This window comes from Lepeophtheirus salmonis, chromosome 1 (genome assembly GCF_016086655.4).
Source record: "Lepeophtheirus salmonis chromosome 1, UVic_Lsal_1.4, whole genome shotgun sequence".
NCBI lineage: Eukaryota > Metazoa > Arthropoda > Copepoda > Siphonostomatoida > Caligidae > Lepeophtheirus > Lepeophtheirus salmonis.
In genome coordinates this window covers 22400950-22421525 of record NC_052131.2, presented here as the reverse complement: position 1 = coordinate 22421525, position 20576 = coordinate 22400950, and the positions used below count along the sequence as shown (strand labels likewise).

At 31.7% G+C, this 20576-nt stretch overlaps 1 protein-coding gene across 1 annotated transcript in view; it reads right to left on the bottom strand.

The window, feature by feature from the left end:
* The window catches only part of LOC121120992 (uncharacterized), a 102027-nt gene extending 83842 nt beyond the window's left edge, over nt 1-18185 (bottom strand). The window contains exon 1 of the mRNA XM_040715859.2: nt 14414-18185. Within this exon, the coding sequence (XP_040571793.1) occupies nt 14414-17711 (3298 nt within the window). The 5' untranslated portion in view covers nt 17712-18185. The remainder of the gene's footprint in view (nt 1-14413) is intronic.
* Between the last annotated feature and the right edge of the window lie 2391 nt (nt 18186-20576).

The window sequence follows — 20576 nt, the reverse complement described above, 5'->3', positions numbered from 1 at the left end:
ATAATAATGCCTAAGTTGAGGCCTTGAAGGCCCCCATCGTCAATACATTGAAGGACATGGATCTGTACGAAGTAGCAAAAGCATCCCTTGCATTCAGATGCCGTGTACACATCGTTATCAAGAACGAAGGCTTTCATTATGAATAATGGTTTTACATTTAATGTTGCTTTCAAATGTATTCAAAATTAGCTTTCTATCTCTTATACAATTATCATAATTAGCAGTTAAAGTTATTCCGGATTTACCTTGCCCACCCCGTACATTGCCTGCCAAATTAGCAAAGTCGCCTTACTATACGAGGATGGTCTGATACGTTTCAGACTAACAAAGATACAAAACATTTTTTCGGATTTTTTTCAACATATTCTCCTTGTAACTCTACACACTTCTTCTAGGAATGCTCCCAACTCTGTAATCCGTGCGAATAGTACTCGGAGTTTTTCTTTGCAAAATAATTGCTCAAGATATACTTTTTGTTTTTGGGTTAATTACTCCGAGTTGGATAGATTTAGACACGTTAAATTTTAACATTACATGCCGTTATATGTTTGCTATTGTTTGAATCTATTTAAAGGGTATAGTTTCAAAAACAAGTATTAATCATAGCTCGATCCTCGATTTAGTCCATTTTCACAAAAACAACTCAATCAAACGACTGATACATAACAACGCGTCCAAAATGGCTGAAATTATGGTGATAACTGTCAACAGATCCTAATTAGATGTGGCTAGCTTTTATTTACGCTGCCTTCTTCACGTTGAAGTTTGAACCTTTCAGACCACCCTAGTATAACACTTTAGTTTGATGAATTTCCAATTTTAAAATCTTTTTGTTATGGCTTGTGAAGGAAAAATGAGATCATTCGGAATGTAGCATTACCTTGCTAACAAAACAATTACGGAATCTATGTTGTTGTCAGTTCCGTGCCCTCCCCCTAATCAGTGTTTCTACCGTTGATTGGTTGAATTCAAATCACTCTTGTTAATTTATTAATTATTCATTCCCTATAGTTACTCAATAATAATTTGATAGTTAAGAAGAAGAATTGGCTAACTTCCAACTGATCTAAGGTCTTTTTTTCTATTTCTTTTCGTAAAAAAGGTTGCAATATGTCCTCTTGAACACATCAGAAACGATATAGTAGCCATTAAACCCAGTAAATTTGTTGTCAACGCAATCCTATAAATGTAAAGGTTCTCATACTCATAACCTGGCAGAGAGGAAGAGCAAAGAGAAGAATAACAAGCTTAAAGATAATATTTTCTATAAATTATGTAAATTGTCAATTGATATCTGTTATGAGGTATCCTTATTTTGGCAATTATTTGAGCTTGGTTGGATCTGTGACATCTCTAATTTACATACTGCGATATCGTCATAAGAAGAATCTCCCTCCACACAGTCACACACGCAGAAAGTGAACGATAAAAAAACATCTATTCCAATGAAATTATCAACATGAGGAAGAATATGTATTATTAGTATTGTATCAGTCCTTATTTATTTGGTTAAGGACCAGTCCGTTCTTCAGACTATCAGTACTATAACTGATTAAACATTACGTTGTGTTAGCAATTGCGTAGTGCGGTGGTCACTCTTCCTTTTTTCTTCCATTCACCTTAAAGGTGATGAGCTACTAGGAGTTGTTGTTGGTTAAAGCTTTAAACCATATACTGAAACGAGGACCCACGTGATCAATAGCTGAAAAAGGTATTGATGCACATAAGCTTTTTGTTCGCTAGAAGTACTGTTTAGTTATTATTATTTGGAGATATCATTAGGGGTTATGATGTTATCTAATATATTTTACTTTTTAGAAGATGCCCATTCGAAGTCTGGAAAATGGACTTAGCTTAACTAGAGAAGATTTTATAATATGGAGTTTAGTTAACCCAATAATTTCTTTATTCTAGTTCAAATATAATGTTTATTCTGCGTTATTTTTTCATATATAATTAATGTTAAACTATAGAGTCCAAGTTCCGACCTCTGACAATAATTGACCACTGTATCTTAAATTATACATTTACTATTATTATAACAATCAAGCAATCATAAATATATTATTGTAAACTCCAGCCTTTTCTCTTTGGTGGGAAATACAAAAAAGAAAAAATGAAAAAAGAAAATAATTTCTTCTTTCCCCACAGTAATTGTAGAGTGTAAGCTAGGCGAGCTTCATCCAACACTCTCTTTATTACATCCCAGCCTACGTCAGTAGTGAGAAAAATGACCTAGTGACGTCATATGAAAAGCGACATCTTGCGAAAAAAGTTTTAGTGTTTATGGTCTCCAGCACAACCACTACGTACGTACGTGCACGGTGAAGAAAGGATTGCCATGAGACGGAGAACGACAAAGAAGTATAGAGGGAAAAACATACATACAAATCAGAAAAAAGTTAATGTATGCCAATAATATAAATAAAACCATAATTGATTAAAAGAAGAAGATATAAAGATGAGTGACGATGTCAATGACCGAAATTTATCAGTTTTAGGACTGATATGTAGGACTGAACACGACCAGACCCAAACATAACTTGACGGGACTGCAGTATTAAGTCCTAAATAAGGACCGACACCACATTATGTATTATCTCCATTTGTCAGTTAAACCAGTAAAATACTCTTGTCCGAACATATTCATTCCTCCCATATTGGTGTTGTAAAAAAGTTGGTCAAATTTTGACCATCGCTTTCACTATCTCTGCTCTGTTTTCATTATTAAAAGAAAGAAATACGGCCTATCGATCATGGAGGTCATTAGATTTTGTACGAACATAACATACATCTGACCCCCCCTCTCCCTTATTTGAAGGATCCTTCTTGTCTTGAGTAAAAAGATAAATAACTCTATTAGAAATCACCCCATCTCGTCAGAGTAAGAAAATAAAATACAGTCATCAATTTCATAATTTTATGTAAAAACAGAGGGGGGATTTTGTTGTGATTAACGTTGAAAAATACAAGGGAAGGAACAGAATAGAGAGAAGAAAAAGGAAAAAAGTTATTTAAGAACTATATAAAAAAACCATAAATATATATCCTACCTACATAATACTATATCCTGATGGTTTGTCATTTGTAGGGACCTATATTATTCATTTTTCCCTGCTACATTCTTCTTTTTTGTGCTTTTTATTTTTTTATTATATTTAAAACTCTTTACATAAATATAGCCTTTTTTTTTCTTCTTTAAAATACACATTTGATTAAAAGGGTAAAATATTCAGAAATGAAGGAAATTACAAAAGAAGATTTTTATTTGGGTTTGATAAAAAAGTATTGAAAATCCTATTTATCAAATTTGATAATCATTGAGCAGAAGAAAGCAATAAATAGAAAACGTTATACTTTGACAATTTTTCATTTGTAATTATTTTATTTGCTTAAAGTGAGCATAAGCAATCCTTATTCTCCCTTTTTATTTAATAACGGAAATTATTTGAATATACAACTTATACTTCATCATTGTTCTGTATATTCATTGATTGTACTCAAATTAGCTGTACTGTTATGAGCTGTGAATAATTCCTAACAGTGATTGAATAATCATTCTACTACATGTACAACAAGGACTAACAATTATAATTCCCCAACAAATCGTCAGTGTTACTCTCCAATATTCATGACCTCCTAATTTTTGTTTAATGTTCCGGAAGTACTATGTACACAAGGTGAAGATTTAGCTCTACCAAATATTCCGTGTGATTGTCAAAACTTTGAAAGATATGTAGCATCAACAACAAACAGATCCCAGAAAACATATGATCAATAGAAAAGACACACACATTTAATTGTTACAAATCACTCAAGATCAAAATTGAATAAAAACTTTCAAAAGTATGATTTCATGAATTAATTTATTGAGTATTCTAAGATTTAATAACTATCTATGTTTAAGCCCATTGTTGTTGAAAAAATTTAATTATATAAATAGATTATCCATAATTAATAATTTATATTATACGGCACGTCAATAGTTACTTCATGAGTCGTAACCTACAAAACACACTACATAATAAAGTCAAAAAAAATTATAAAATATGTTTTTCTTTTCTTATGCCTTAATTGTAATTAGATTTTGCTCTTGTTTTAATTTGACCTCATTTTGTAGTACTTCCGAAACGCTGGAACTTTGACCGGATGGAGGGTAACGGTTTTTGATGGCATAAAATAAAAAATGAAAAAAAGGAGGTCATTACTAACACCTAAGCGCATCTCATGATTTATGATAATTTTGAATTTGGTCACCTTTAAAAAATAGCAAACACTCTTTGAGGACATACCTCGTGGTTACACCTTATACTAAATTTTTTTCTCCATGCCAATGAAAGAATAATCATAAAACCTTTATAAAATTTAAAAAAAAGGTTCAGGTTGCCAATAACACAAAAACTCGCCCGTTAAAAATTGCAAAGGATTTACAACGCTAGTTATAGATAGAATTAGCATATAATGACGTCATCATAGTGAAAACTGTCAGCTATCTTGGAATAGGGTACAACAATCTCATTTTATAGTAATAAAACTAGGAGCTATAAGGATTAATTAGTTAATTTTTTCCTTTTTTTAAGACAGATATATTTATGCAGCTCCCTTCAGATTGGGTGGTCCAGTTTGTTTCATAACTATGTCAATAACAACAATCCGAACAAATATTTTCTCAATATGTAACGTCAGTCAAATGTTTGTTCGGAATTGAGTGTTTGATTCTATTCATATATTGGATTGTCTTTGAGATATTAAGTGATAAGTATTGTTAATGTTCTGATTTTTGTTGTTTTTGCACTAATATTTTTGTCTAGTGTTGTATCAGTCCTTATTTATTTAGTCAATTCCAGTCTAGTCTTAAAAATAAAGTTGAGTAACGTCGTCAAGGACCAAAATTTATTATTTTAAGACTAATATTCATTACTGAACTAGACGAGACTGCAATTTTCATTCCTAAATAAGGATCGACATATCACTACTTTTTTCTATAGCTATTCTTCTGTAATGGAAGTATAAGAAAAGTTATAAAACAGTAAAGTTAAATATAAAAATACATAAGAATAGCTTGATTTAGTAAGGCCTGTCTCAAAGGGAAGTGGACTTATTGAGCATGGTCCTTCGAGCCGGTCAAATAGAGTTTCAAGATGGAAAAAAAAAATCATTAAATGTGTTTGATAGACATTGCAATTAAATTTTATGATTAGGCAAAGTCATATGAACTAGACATAGAAAGATTTAAATAAGCTTTGGGAATTTTCATTGTGATTTAAAAGACGTCGTAGAAAATATGTTGTTGAAAATTGTTGGTGAAGCATACATAATCGACTTGCAACTTATACGATATACCCTCTACCGGAGGGGAAAAAACTATCTAACAATATATGTGAGTTAAACCATGTCTTTAATGGGATATCACTCCTGAGTCTACATAAGGAAACAATGGGAAAACAACTAACTCACTTACTCATTCATTCTTGGACTATTATACTTTCTATATAATAATAAATTAATAGATCATAAGACGAAATAATCACAGCTGGAGATTCTTTTTTAAGTTGCTTTTTCTTCTTTTTTTCTCTTTCATTCAACTTGTTATAATAGTCGGGTTATAATTATATTTTTATGAGGTCATGGGGTTCTCCCAAATAAAAAGTCACACACACACATAATTAAAAACTCTATCAAATAATAAGAGCTATAGTCATGGTGTAGCTATGAAATTAACTTTCATCTATGTTTCTATAGTAGCCTGTCCCATTTCCGAGTTAATGTTGGGGGACATTAATACAGGTATGTTCGTTTCAAACAAGACACTCAGTTTTAGCCTGGATGACGTAGTTCATTGATGCAGTATTATGTGAATAAGGAGGTCAACCATTCTTTGGGAAGAAGCCAGGAACTTTTTCATCCAGATTTCTTCCACGACTTTGAAGGTGTGACTGCTAGCGGCATCTTGAGCTACCAGTCCTCTCTGTAAGTGCTCAAGGTCCAAGAGAAGATCTCCTGTCTCAAATAATTAATGTAAGTAGCTGAATTCAACCTCTCAGCAGGTTCAAGGAAGAATAAATCAAACTTTTTTCTATCCGATCCCACCACTGCAATCCCTAGCAGGTTGGCAAATTTCCTTTCCGTAGTGGGTGTGAGGATAATCCCCAGATGCCAAGGCAAGGTAAAACCCTTTATTTGTTCACACCATCTTACCAAGGGAAAAGGGTGTCTCATTCAAGTGCACGATGACAACTCTATGTAGTTTTTTCTTCAAGAGATTCCAGCACTTTTTTCCTGCTATAACCTTTTTTTGCAATCAATCAGCTTCAGTGTTTTTCAAGCTATCCTCTTGTAACTTTAAAAAAATTATATATTTTCCAAATTACAATGGCCTGTATCACGTCAAAAAAGTACTGAGAGTACTCAAACTTAGCCCAAAGTAAGTTTTTTTCATTGTTTCCAGCAAAAAGTGTCTTTGTACAGAAAACAAAATATTAGCCCTTAAACATGGACAGTCTAATGAATATTGTTATATATGAATAAAACTATGAAAGTAATATTAATTAGATGTGTTGAATATATAGAAAGTTATACAATAATCAATGTTTTGATGATATACCTACCTACATACTACATATAATATATTAAATAAAAGATTTTTTTATCAAAGTACATAAATAAAATTGAAAAAAATACCTTTGTATATTGTACGTACATAGAAAAACATAGTCAAAGGAGAAGAAACGAATAAGAGAAAAGAAAAGCTTTCTTTCTTTCCTTCTTTAATTAAAGAAAGCTTCAAAACATAATGAATTATTATTTTGCTAATGGTTCAATTAGGAGTTGAACAACAAAAAACTTAATTTAACTTACTCTATAATTAACTTCTTAACATCAATAATGTTATGTATTGTAATAATATGTTATATAATATTATGTATTGAAACTGTACAGTTTTGTTTGACAAATAAATTTTGCACTTTTATACATATTTTGAACTCTTTCATGATATCTTCATATTACTTATTTCAATGCTCACAATTTTCAAATTAGGATAACAATACAAGTATTTTAATTTGAAATTCGCTTCGTTTGAGCAACTTTTTCACACACTGTATATAAATATATTGAACAAGGTGAATGACTTTTTTTTGATATAATCAAAATTTTCAAAAATTATATTTTCTTGTTTCTAGGTAGACAAAGTTTTTTGGTTGTTAATTATTACAGTGAATGAAAACCTAGGTCCGAAATGCTGCTCTATTAGTATTCAATGTAATTTTTAAGATTGCGCAAGAGTAGTAGAAAACGGATTTTATCGATGAGAGAATTTTTCCTTCCAAAGAAACAAGAATTAGATTCTATAAAAATAAGGAAGTCTACCCAAATTGACAATTTTGAAGGATAGACATATCTAATACTCACGACAAAGAGTTTTGGATCTAGGTTTTTCGATTTTGTTAACAAAAGATATGGTTATATCTCATAATGAAATATCTTACTATCCTCTTTATTTGAAAAAGCGGCTTAAATGAGGTTCGATGAAAAGAAGTTTGACTAAAAAATTCACACGAAAATGAAAGGATCGAATATTAACCCTTCGTTCTTGTTGTTTTGTTTTTTTCTGAACAAATTCAACAACGATTATTGACAAGTTTACTAAGATCTCCTGGTACAAATTATTTTAACATTTCTAGTAATTAGTTTGATTGAATTTCTTATCAGTCACTTTTCTCACTTTGTGGTTCTTTTTTTCAGCGAGTAAAACGACTAGATTGACTTTGACTACATTTCAAGTTGATCTAGTCTCCGTAAAAATAGAAGCTGAAAGGGAGAGGGGGATATGTTTTATATAGAATCCAGTCTCAATCAGATCTTTGAAACAATATCGCTATATAATGCACGATTGTAAAAACATGGTTTTAATTCGCAAAATGGTTCTCAAAACTTTTGAAAGCTGTTTAATATTTTCTTTTTATAGAAATATATATTTAATGTCCAATTTTTCATTTTTTTATTGGCTCCAAAAATAATAGTTTTGAGCTGCAATAAATCGACGACAATTCAAAGTTTGAGAAATTTTACGAAATTAAAAGTATATTTCTGCATTTTTACTAAATAATCTTAAAGTTTAAATAAAAAAGTATCTAGAAATATAAATTTCATCAAGGTTTAGTATGTATTTTCTAAGGAAAGGTTATGATTTTCACTAAAAAACCAAGAAATAAGAATGATATCTGGAAAGATTTGGGTTTTAATTCCAAATTTCCGAAACCCTTTCAAATGTGAAACAGTAATTTATGTTGTCATAATAAATAGCATGAGTTAAACATGGACATTTTTTTTAACCAGTATCAATTTATTCTGGTGCTCAAATAATAACAATGCAAAAAATGTAAAAGTATCTAACTACATAGAAAAATTCAAAGACCATATAAATTTTCCAAGAACAATAAAACGACACAAAAAGGGAAACATAATATGTAAAAATCCTAGTTCATTAAAAACTTAGATTTAGCAATTTCCATTTTCTTTGCTTGATTGCATAAACATAGTACTGTATACATGGACAATTAATTGGCAAATATATTACCTTTCTGTCCAGAATAATTGTTTTTAAATTCAAAAAGAGGATTATTTGATATAAAATATCATCAATTAGTTAGAATGTAATCTAAAATACAATTATAGGGGAAATATAAAATTGACATGTGCGTTCCCTAAAATGGAGATAAAAGGTAAAAAAAAAGATTAAATTTGAAAAAAAAATATATTATTAAAAATATTAACGTTTTTCTGTAAATGAGTTTAAATTTTGTATTAGAATTATTTTTGACATTTGTCACTAATTCGAAAAGTGTCCTATTATATAAAAGAATTTTTTAGACCGATGCTTGCTCTACAATACACACATTTACAATTTTGGAATAGGAAGAATCCATTTTTAAGGAATGACATAATGATTATGTGTAGTTCTTATATTCTGTAAAAGTCCATTTGAGTTCATTTAATAAATAAAAAAATATTTTTTAATAAACATAACTAATTAGATATGGAAAATGCATACAAAGCCTTAATCAAATTTATTTTTCTTAATACTCTTAATTCAAATATTAAGTTCATGTAGTAATAATAAAGTACTACACTTTTAATTTTAAAACAATTCCCAAACTTTGAGTCTTTATCGACTTAATCAATTTAAAAAAATGAAAAATTATGCATTAAGTATCCATTTTTTGGAAAAAAGACGGATTTTATTATCTTAAAACTTTCAAAATATACAGATATCAACAAATATTAATCAGCTTTGAAAAGTTTTATGAACAATTAACACAATTCAAAATGTGTTTTTTTACAAGCGCGCTTAATTATATGAATATTATGTTTAATCAGGTTAAACTCTTTAAACTTTTTAACTAAAGAACTACTACAGTATATAGATTACCTTAAATTATAAAAGGTCTACTTAAATAAAACTTATTCTACTATTTTCTGAAATTTTGAAAATAATTTTTAATTTCTTTGTTTTCCAAAAGCTCTGTGTTCTTTTTGTCATACAATTGATGAGCTTTCTAAAATATAGATGTCTCTTATTTTTGAAACTGATAAAATAAGACCTTTTTTTGGAAAAAAAAAAAAAAAAATAGGATCATAATTTTCTTGAAAATATTTCATATTAAAACACGTGCTACGTCTGACCAGATTGAGATGAAAATTTTCGCTCCAATAATTTGAACCCTGCAGCTATGATTATAATTTTTATAGATTTTAAAGATCGTATGGGAGGTTTTCTACTTTTGGGGAAGGGGAGGTATAAGAAAAATATTGAAACATGAGGATTTACTTATGAGTTCTACGATATTTAGCGAGTATATTTCGCATTCAAAAATTAAATTATATTGTCCCAGAACTAAGGCTATTTTCAAATGTACAAAGTTATCCTCTTTAGAACAGTACTACTCGTGCAATTTTACTCCTTCAAAATCATGACAAATGAAAACAGCTGATGCCAATACATATAGTCGTAGTTCTACTTACAGATTGGGAACCCATAACTTGCAATAGCATTTAACTACTATTTTGTCCACATTATTTTTAATTACAAGGTTTTATTACGCAAACAAAACAACAGTTGAAACAAAAATATACAAGTTTTGTTTCTATCCCGTGTCTTCAAGTGTAAAAATCTCGGAACAACAACAAAAATGACAATACTTGTGCGATTTACTCCGCACTGTTAGTGCCAAAAAGGCTACAAAGACCGTTGGTCTCTCCACTTGGACTGCCTACAACATCAATAAGTGTATTACAGCCCCATAAAAGAAGGAAGAATAAAAACTTCTGCAGCAACGATATGGCGGACTTCTGGCCTGCTTTCATGTATCTCTTTTCCATCCCTGACCTCAACCCCATGGACTTGGCAGTTTCGGACGTTTTGGAGAAGAGCTACCATCAGTACAGCATGAACAAGACCTTTGACGTCAATACCTACCAATCTGTTCGCCGGTATATTAAGACAGTTATTGCTTGTGAAGGTGAACACTTGAATAAAAAATATAGCTAAATATAATATTTAAACATACAACAAATTGATTTTGTGTTGTCGAGTCTTGATTCCATAAAAGTCACGTTTTTCGTAACTTATTGATGCTATTCTAAGTTTTGCCCCCCCCCCCCCTCTGTATTACAAACAATTGCCACCAATGTGTGTACAATATCTGATTAATATCAACAACATAATTCATGTATTTTTTGTAATAATTACATTAGGTTTTCCCTCCAAAGTGCTATCTATGCTGTCGGTCTATTGAAGGACTTATGCAAAATGAACATTCTTTTCTTTACATTAACTTGTAGGATAACTACATATAAACACATCTTGGACAGTATATTTTATATTATTATATTGCGATTCACTTATCGTCTAAGTAAGTACGATTGTACATGAAATGATGGAACCCTGTCAATCGTATAATTGGAAAATATAAAACAAAAAATCTTGTTAAGAGCAATTGGTATTACTAAAGGGCAAGTTTAAAACGTGATGACGTCATAAAAAGTAAATTCCTCCAATTTTTTAAAACAGACAATTTTGTACTTAAAAACTTGGGGGTTTACGTCATCGTAGGGATATTTTTGTATGATCTGCTGGGACTACAGGAACCGGTTCTAATATTGCTTTATTATAGAACTGTCTTCAATGCGTCATCAGTATTAGTACCAGTATACCGAACAATACTAGTAAACTATTTATTTATTATCAAATAAGTGACTTCAGATACTATAACTTCTCTGTTTTCTCAGTCAGTCCAAAAAATTTACCATGTATAATAAACAGTGTCGATTAGGCAGCATTCTCTTGGAAATATTTTTTTCTTCTTGATACTTCGGCACATATTTCACGTCATTATTTTAATTAAACATTAATCTTATTCATTTTAGTTCTTCTAATATTAAATTAACATCCACAGGCTTTTTGTACTTCTAAAATGATATATAAGAAATCGTATTTTTGAGTAATATACCTTCTTAATTTCGTCTATATTTGAGACGGTGTAAAAATAAGAAAAATCATAAGAGTCAATAATTTAAACTTGAAAAACGAATCCCAATTAAATGGTCGATCATATTAACTGTATGAATACACTCGAAAAAAGATGTTTGTCTCCTCTGTCTCATGTTCTATCATATACACCACACCCTATGACCAGTAAGTTCGTAACCCCTCTGTACTTGAACCAAAGTAAGGAAAAGTATAATATCCTATTATTAAGCCCTCTGGCTATATCTCCAACTGAGGCTTGAAGGCTAATCTTATCTTTCTTCCTCTTTATCTGGTCCAAAAATTGATTTATATTTTTATCTTTATTTTACTCACTAAAATGGACTAATTGTCATAGTTGACTACAATCACATACAGGGTAATAATAGTAAAAAGTGCCCAATACAATAATTCACAATTATGTTTATTATAAAAGAAGGACAGGACTGAGTCTTTATGTTGCAGTTCTTATGCCTTTAAAAAACAAACATTTTATGTGATATATGTAAGAATGGAATTACTTTTTCTTTTTTTTCCTCTTTTTTGCTATTATGATTATATAAAAACACACTCTTAGGTACGTATAGCGAAGGGGCATCAGGTGCAAGGAGGTAACTCATTATTTTCTTTACCCATCTCTTTTAGGGACCTCTCTACGTGAACACACTTACATACAAACAAACAAATGTATTATACATGGCTTTACTACATTTAATAGAAATTAATATGCTAATTCCTACACAAATCTCTCTTTTTTTATATGTCTTGTTTGAATCAACAGTAACAAAAATACTTAAGTACAACATCATTTCATAGGACGAAAAAAAACAAAAAAAAAACTTTTCAAGTAATTAAAAATAAAGACCGATTAGGAGAAATGCAAGTCCTTAAAAAAGTAAGTGAACAATGAGGTACGAAATTCAGCCACTCAAAAAACATACTTAAATGCATGAATTAAATATATAGAATTTCCCATTTTTATGCTAATTTTTTTTTAATTCACTACATCAAGAAATGGTTTGCAATTTAGCTCAGTCGAAAAATATGATTACAAAAATCTGGTTCATTTTGTGCCACGGATATACTCCGAAACGTTGTGACGGGTAAAGGAATGATACCCACCAGTGTTTAGTACTAGAGTTGACTTAAAAAATTGGATACTACTCGGAATTTTTAATTATATTTGTGTTGTGAAGGCCTTTTAAAAAATAATGTACCATTTGCCAGAAAAAAATATATTTTAGAAATAGATTACTTAAAAAAAAAAAAAAAAAAAAACCACTACTAAACTATATATTGACACAGACTAAGAAAAGGAATCCAAAAAGATCATTATAAAAATATATAAAAACATTACTTTCTAAAAAAAAAAAAGCAAATCATTTATTAAAAGAGCTCTTTAATATTTTTGGGGAAAATAATTGATAATACCCAATCAGGGTCTAAATAAATGAATTATCAGTTGGAAAATTAAAAAAAAAATATTTTTGGGTTCCAATTCCACCTTTTTTGCATTGTCTTCAATGCGGCAGTCTTAATGTTCATTTTATCCTAATTTACAATACAAAACCTATCTACATTTTTATAAAAATCCCTATTTATTTCCTTTGCATTGAAAGTGCATACTTGTTGCTCCGCATTTTCTTCAAATTAGTTGTATTTTTCCTGAGCCCATTCAGAGACTCTATTTACCAATACATTTTAGACATCTCTTATTTTAAAAGAAGCTGTTAATTGAAACTTTTTTATAGCAAATAAGGTTTAATAAAATATTTAAATTGCAAAATCATAATCTTCATCTCAAAATGAGGACAAATGACGGAAAATATTTTTGCCGAATGTATATTTTGCCCAAAAGTCATTGCTCCGAAGGACTATTTGGCAGATTTGGCCGAGAAATGATATTTAATATATTGATATATGTAATGGATATTTTAATTCTATTTAAAATGGTAATATGATTAATAGGTATTGTTTAATTGCTATATATGTCATATAGATAATTTAATTATTGTTATTTTTTCAGAATTTTTATAAAAATATTATTCATTAATGATCTTCATATAAGCTCACCGCCGTAGAAACAAAATATTTATGTTAGCTGCTGAGTTAGTGTTGAATTCCATCAATTCATTTATTATTGAACAAATGTATAAACAAATTTAATGACTAAAGAAATGTCACTAAAAATATTTATACGACTCTTTATGTAATTATCTTATTTGTAGTACGTATAATTCGGCAAATTGTTCTTCATCAGAGTGTACATTCGACTAATTGACCTTTAGCAAAATGGACGTTCCGCAAATTGTCCTTCGGCGAAATGTCCATTCGGAAAATTGTCCCTTCGGGGAAAAAAATCGTGTAATTGTCCGCTCACACTCAAAATGGTATATTTGGAGCACACAACTAAGCTAGTACCTTGCTCAAACATTAAAAAATTAGTATAAGCTGCCTTGCACAGTTTTAGCCATAATTTTATTTTTCCTTTGCTGTATAAAGTGAAGAAAGAAGGGTTAGTCCCGTTCCGCTTGCCCCAGATCCAAGTTCTCTCTTTAAACACATAATGTATTCTTTTAGTGTAGTTGTAAAAAGTATGAAATTAGATGTTTATTGACTCTGCAGATGGATTTATGTATGTATAGAATTCGTGTATGTGAGAGCAAAATACATAAATCTAAAAAAAATGTCTAACTCTCTACGTTTATATCTAAATAAAGTTTGTTTATTGCTGCCTTTATGTATTTACAATATTTAATTTTAGGAGCTCTATTCACTTGCTTCCAAGAATTGAAAAAAACCTTATATTTTGTCTTTTTTGTCGAATACCAACGTCCTTCTATAATTAATTACATATTTAAGATATAAATATAAAAACCCTCTTACCGTCAAAATCCAGTCTCTCGAGGGAGTTTTGAACACTATTCAAGTCACTTAGAGGAATATCCGTAAATAAATTATCCGATAAATCCAGGGCCCGAAGGCTGGTAAGTGGACTCAGAGGAGAATCGATGGATGAGAGTCTATTCCCACGTAGATCTAGTCTCAGCAAAGATGACAAATAAATAAATGATCGAGAGTCTATAGACAAGCTCTGAAGACGATTAAATGAAACGTCAAGGATCTTTAGGTTCTTATTTTCCTTGGGGAATGTGAATAGAGATGAGAGAAGATTATAGGATAGATTGAGAGTACTCAAAGACTCGAGACCTGCAAATCTCTCAGAAGTTAATTGAAGAATCTGATTATAGCTCAGATCTAATCGCAGGAGTTGAGTTAATTTCGAAAAAGAGTAAGGAGCTATCATTGTGAGCTGATTCCTAGATAAATCCAAGTTGATCAAATTAGGAAATAGACCCAAATCCCCGGTTTCAAGTATAGAGAGATTAGTCCCTGATATTTGAGCAGTTGTAACAGAGTGCATAACAGCCCGGGACTCGGGAATTTCTTTCAATCTCTCTAGGGGGTTTCCACCTACGCAAAGAGTACGGACGGATCTCAATCCTTGAATTGCAATTGGAATGAATGGTAGTGTGTTGTGGTTGGAAATGAGGGAGGAGAGTTGAACTAAAGGTACAAAAGTTCTGGACTGAAATCCCAGGAAAGAATTATTTGAAATATTCAATTGCAAGAGTCCAGAGATATTGTGGAATGTTCTTTCTGGAATGTGTTTAATACTATTCCCACTTAGATCCAGGAGTTTGAGTCCTGCAACATTATCAAAAGAAGACTCATCCACGTTTTCCCTCAACATATTTCCAGACAAATTCAAGAGTCGAAGATTAAAGAGATAGCGCGTAGCCTCACGAGGAACTGACTTGAATTTATTTCGATCCAAATGTAGCTCTTCCAAGAACACTTGTTTCGAGAATATCTCCTCTTCTAATTCCTCCAGTTTATTTGAACCCAATCGAATGGTTTTGAGCTTTGTATTTTCCCAAAGAAACTCTTTACGAAATTTACTTAAATTACATCCCTCCAATTCAATAGTTTCCAAATTTGACAATCCACTTAAAGTATAGTCCTTGGACCGTGTTGCATTACTTAAATCATTGTGCGAAAGAACAAGTACTTTGAGAGAGGAAAGAGGGGATGGCCCAGGATTTGGAGTGAGTCGATGTATTGCCTCAGGAATGAGAAGCTGATTTTGACTCATTTCAAGAACAGATAACTTTTTAAAGTCATCCAATGCGTTAGGAGCAATAAAACGGATCCCAGCATCATTTAATCTCAGAGTATGTAGGGTTAAACATCCTCGAAATGCACCATTTCGAATCATCCGAATCCGATTATGACTCAAGTCCAACTCTTTTAAATGATGAAATCCTGAAAAGGCTTCATTAGAGATTGAATTAATACGATTGTTATTGAGACTCAGGGTCTCAGCTTGCTGTAGTCCCTTGAGTGTCGCATTCGTTAGTTTAACAATTCGATTATTGCTCAAATCCATAACTCGAACTTGATGTAAACCTTGAAGAGCGTAGTCTTCAATGGAAACAATGCGATTGTTTGATAATGTCAAACGAAAGAGATTAATCAATTCCTCAAACATTTTCGGGGTAATAATTTCCAGACGATTATTGGATATCGAGAGGACCTCAACCGTGGTTTGACCTGAGAACGTTTCTTTGTGAAATGAAGAAATGCGATTTCCATCCAGGTACATAGATCTCAATGTACTGGGATAGCGCATCATAACGTCTTCTACTTTGGTGAGTTTATTCCCTCGAAGGTCCAAGTACTGCAGTAGAGCTAGCCCACTAAATGCTTGGGGTTCTATCTTTGTTATTTTATTATCTTGTAAATGTAGTTCAGATAATTGAGCTAAAGAAGAGAAAAGTTCCCGGCTCACTTCTTTAAGTACATTATTTTGTAGTCTTAACTCCCGCAGTCGGGGTACTCCTCGAAATGATCCCGTCTCAATGACAGATATGTGGTTATTATCCAAGTTTAAGGTATTGAGAGCAACATTATAGCGGAAGTCCATTCTGGTGATGACACTTAAGAAGTTGAAGCTCAAATGCAGTTCAGAGAGTCTTTTGAGGGGCTGTAGGGATTCGGATTGGATTTCAAATATAATGTTATGTTGTAGTCGAATGGTTTTGAGATTGGGAGAATTGTTGAACCAATCCTGTCCCAAGGAGAGGAGCATGTTATTGTTGAGTGCGACTTCTTCAAGTGCAATGAGATCCTTGAAAACTTGTGAAAGTCCCTTTAAACGGTTGTGAGAAAGATCAACAAAAGTAAGACGATGGCAGCGATGAAAAATATCTGGAGGAAGTTCTGCTAAGGAGTTGTAGCTTAAGTCCAGAATTGCAAGATTGGATTGTGAAAAAAATGTGTCCTCCTGAATGAAATGTAATTGATTATGAGACACATCTAAATGCTTTAAATTTGGCATTGAGGAAAATGTTTGCATATGAAGGATTTCAAATTCGTTGAAACTCATTTCCAAGTTAAGGAGGGAGTCAAGACGATTATTGTATCCCTCAAAGGAAACGTTTGATAGTTTATTTTGAGAGAGGTTGAGGAGCGTTAGTTTCTTGAGTATTTTGATGGCACTCATAGGAAAAATTGAAAAGTGATTATCAGCTAAAATAAGTTCTCGAATCGTGTTTTCAAGACCCATAAGACCATTTTCCACTAGGGAATCCAAACGATTACTTTTCAGACTCAGATACGAGAGCTTAGAGGGTCCAAAAAAGGTGAATGGATAGACAGTAGATATACGATTATTATCTAATTCCAGTCTCATGAGGGACGAAACCTTTGTGATGGCTCTTGGGACAGCTTCGAGCTGACATTCCGAAATTACGAGAGTATGCAAACGATTTCCCGTGCTCATAAATATATTTTCATGTAGCTCCTTGATGCCTGATCTTTTGATAATGATTTCCGAAATGAGAGTGTTACCAAGGATATCTCCACCCAAGAGGGATGTATTTAGATGAAAGATGGAGAGGGATCGAATCGCATCCGTGGTTTTTGTAGCTGAGAGAATGTTGGAAATTTCTTGAGTGCTGGATCCTTGGCATTGAAAAGAGAGCCCTTCTGAGGAGGAGCAGGTGCAGTGAGAGGCATCCAGGAGAGAGGGACATTTAGGAGTGCCCTTCCATAGAGCACCTTCACGTAAAAGGGTCATAAAGAAGAATAGACAATGAAGTACTCCCTGGGTTATCTTCATCCTAGTACTCCAAAATATTTTTTCTTCCGTTTCATTTTAACTCATGATGGGTAGCAGGTGACTTGGCAATCTATCTCCTTATCTCTAAAGTCTTTAGGAGGGGGAGAGATTGATGGTCTGTAATCTTTCAACTTTCTGACTTCCATTCATTCTTAAACCTCTCGGGGAACTTTGTGTGGACAATGAAAGAAGTAGATGATCGGAGGAGCCATTACCCCTGTGCACCAACTGATATACATGAATTCAAGTACTTGAAGAAGAAAAGAGTGAGAGAGCAATAGGAAGGAGGATACCAAATTAATGGTTAACTACTACCATTACGACGAAGGAGCCAAGGGAGTTAGTTAGTTTATTTTGACAATAGAATTAATAAATAACAGAGCAAAAAAACTATTTTTAAGAAACGGTGAAGTGAGTAAGTATGTGTGCGAGAGATAGAGAGAGAGCCCTAATAGGAAAGGCTCCAGAAGTTGACTGACTAAGTAATATCTACATAGCTAAAGAAGGGAAAAAAACAGCAGCACGCTTCCAAAAAAGAAGTAAATATAACATTGAAAGAGCGCTCTTTCCATTAACAATAACGTGAGTGTATACTGTATATTATTGTATGATACAGTGTAGGGAACTTGAGTTTGAAGGTCGTCGTTGATCGCCCTAGATGGTAATTTTGCTGTATTACCATTTTCTATCATTATTATCATTGTAAAACACCATATTCTGATTATACATTAAGGTGATCGCTCTGCCCCAACCTCTTATGCTCTTGCTGGCCATTTGCATAGCCTTGAGGTTGGATATACTGAGCCTAAATCCGGAATTTTATTGAATTTGCCAAATATCTAGCGTTGGCACATTCTTCTTATTTTCGATCTAAGTTATTACACAAAAATAATCATTTTTCCTTTGCTTTCCCTATGTCATATTTGTTTTAAATAACAAAGGGTTATTAGCATACATTTGCTAATACAGATCTAATAATCAATTAGTATAAAATAAAAACGTGAGTTGCTCATCCATAAGAAATGTTGTTAAAGAAAATAAATCGTGAAGAGTATATATATCTTTAGGGATAAAAATTATCAAACTATTGAAGTTTTTTTGTGTTATTTAGTAAACGTTCAACTCCTTTAAGTTGATAACTTCCCTTCTGTGAAGAAAAAATTGAAATATGAAGCCTTTTTCCTGTATTAGGAATCAGATTCCACGTATTTATAATAAAGCAAGAATACTGACATTCACTAAAAAAAAAAGCATTACAAGAAAAGTTATATCCTTCAAACAGAATGAATGCAAAATTGCATTTAAATTCCTATTGATAGATAATCAGTGTCAAAAAGGTTTTACATCTCCATGAAAAGATAAAGGAACTAGCAATCATTTGTTCCGAGCAATGCCAAGGAAATTATGCTAAACAGTCTGAAGTAAAAATCTTAAAAAGAAAAGAATACTACTCAAGGTGATTTATTGTTTTTAGAAGATATGAAGAAGTATTATAAATAAATTTGTAAGTTCTTGGAAAGCCCAATAATCCATTATATGAGTGTACTCGGATGGAAAACTCTTGAAAATCCTAATTACTCTGAAGAAAGATTAACAGTCAATCAAAAAATACATATATTGATAGAAAATCAGTCTTGAAAAATCTATCTGTTGTAAATGATGCTGCAGAGAAGGAAAGCTAGGCAATAACTATTTAACCACATAAAACAACGAGAAAAACATTCAAATATACTATAAGCAGTCGATACCTGTCGTGGTTGCTTAGCAAACCAGGGAAAAAACAACAGGGCAGAGCGATCAATTATCTGTGGGGAGGGGCAGGAGGAAATAAACATGTCGATCTCAATTCTACTCTGAGTCCAATGAGGACTTGCAATTGTAACTCTGCAACAAATCTTCTTTTATGAGCACACACGAATGTTCAATCAGGTTTTGAATATAATTGAATTGATTTAGGAAAGGAAAGGAAGTAGTTCACTATTAAATAATAATATGACAACTGCCAAGGAAAAGAAAATTCCTTCTTTATACTACCAATTACAAATTAACGGGACAGCTAAAAAACACACTGGATTCACATAATTAACAATGAATATTCATTGTTTGTGTAGAATACAAGGGATATTCATAAATTAATCAAATCTGGTTCAATGCAAGAGAGAGAGAGAGAGAGAGAGAGCTAACACTAACGAGCTTATAAGCACATTAATTAGTAGCTAACAAATAAAATACCTAGAAACTGTTGATATTTTTGAAAGATGTATCCATGATGAAAAAAAGCAGCAATAGTTGTTTATACTTATTTCCTACTTTATTATGTCAAAAGCTTTCGAATGGATTTAATCACCTCAAATACGAACCATTTCCTTCTTTCGTGATTTTCGTTGTCCAGATCCTATTTAGAAGATTTGTATCTTTTTATAAAGTCCCTTTTTCCTTTCTCTCTTTTTTTTTTTGTTTTCTCTTTCTTTAAAGCCCATCTAAGTCTATAGATTAGGAAGGAATAAACATAAAATATATAATACATACTAGATACATGAATACATACAACCTACATAGTTTTGGGGAAGGAGAGTTGGGGGAAACTCTGTTGCTGCTCGTTTGACTTTAACATGAAAAGAACCATAACCAAGCAAATAAGTAAATATTCCCTTGCTTTCTAATTACTAATTTGATGATTTTTAACGTTTTTACAAAAGTCTGTGACATATTTTTTCATAGTTCCTCTTTCCGAGTTGTTGCTCCTTTAAAAAAATCGTATGTATTCTACACACTTACAGAAGAAAAATGACTTGAATAAATATGTTATAATAAATAAGTTTGTGAAGAATCGAGTGTCGAAAAATAATAATAAATGCACATTTC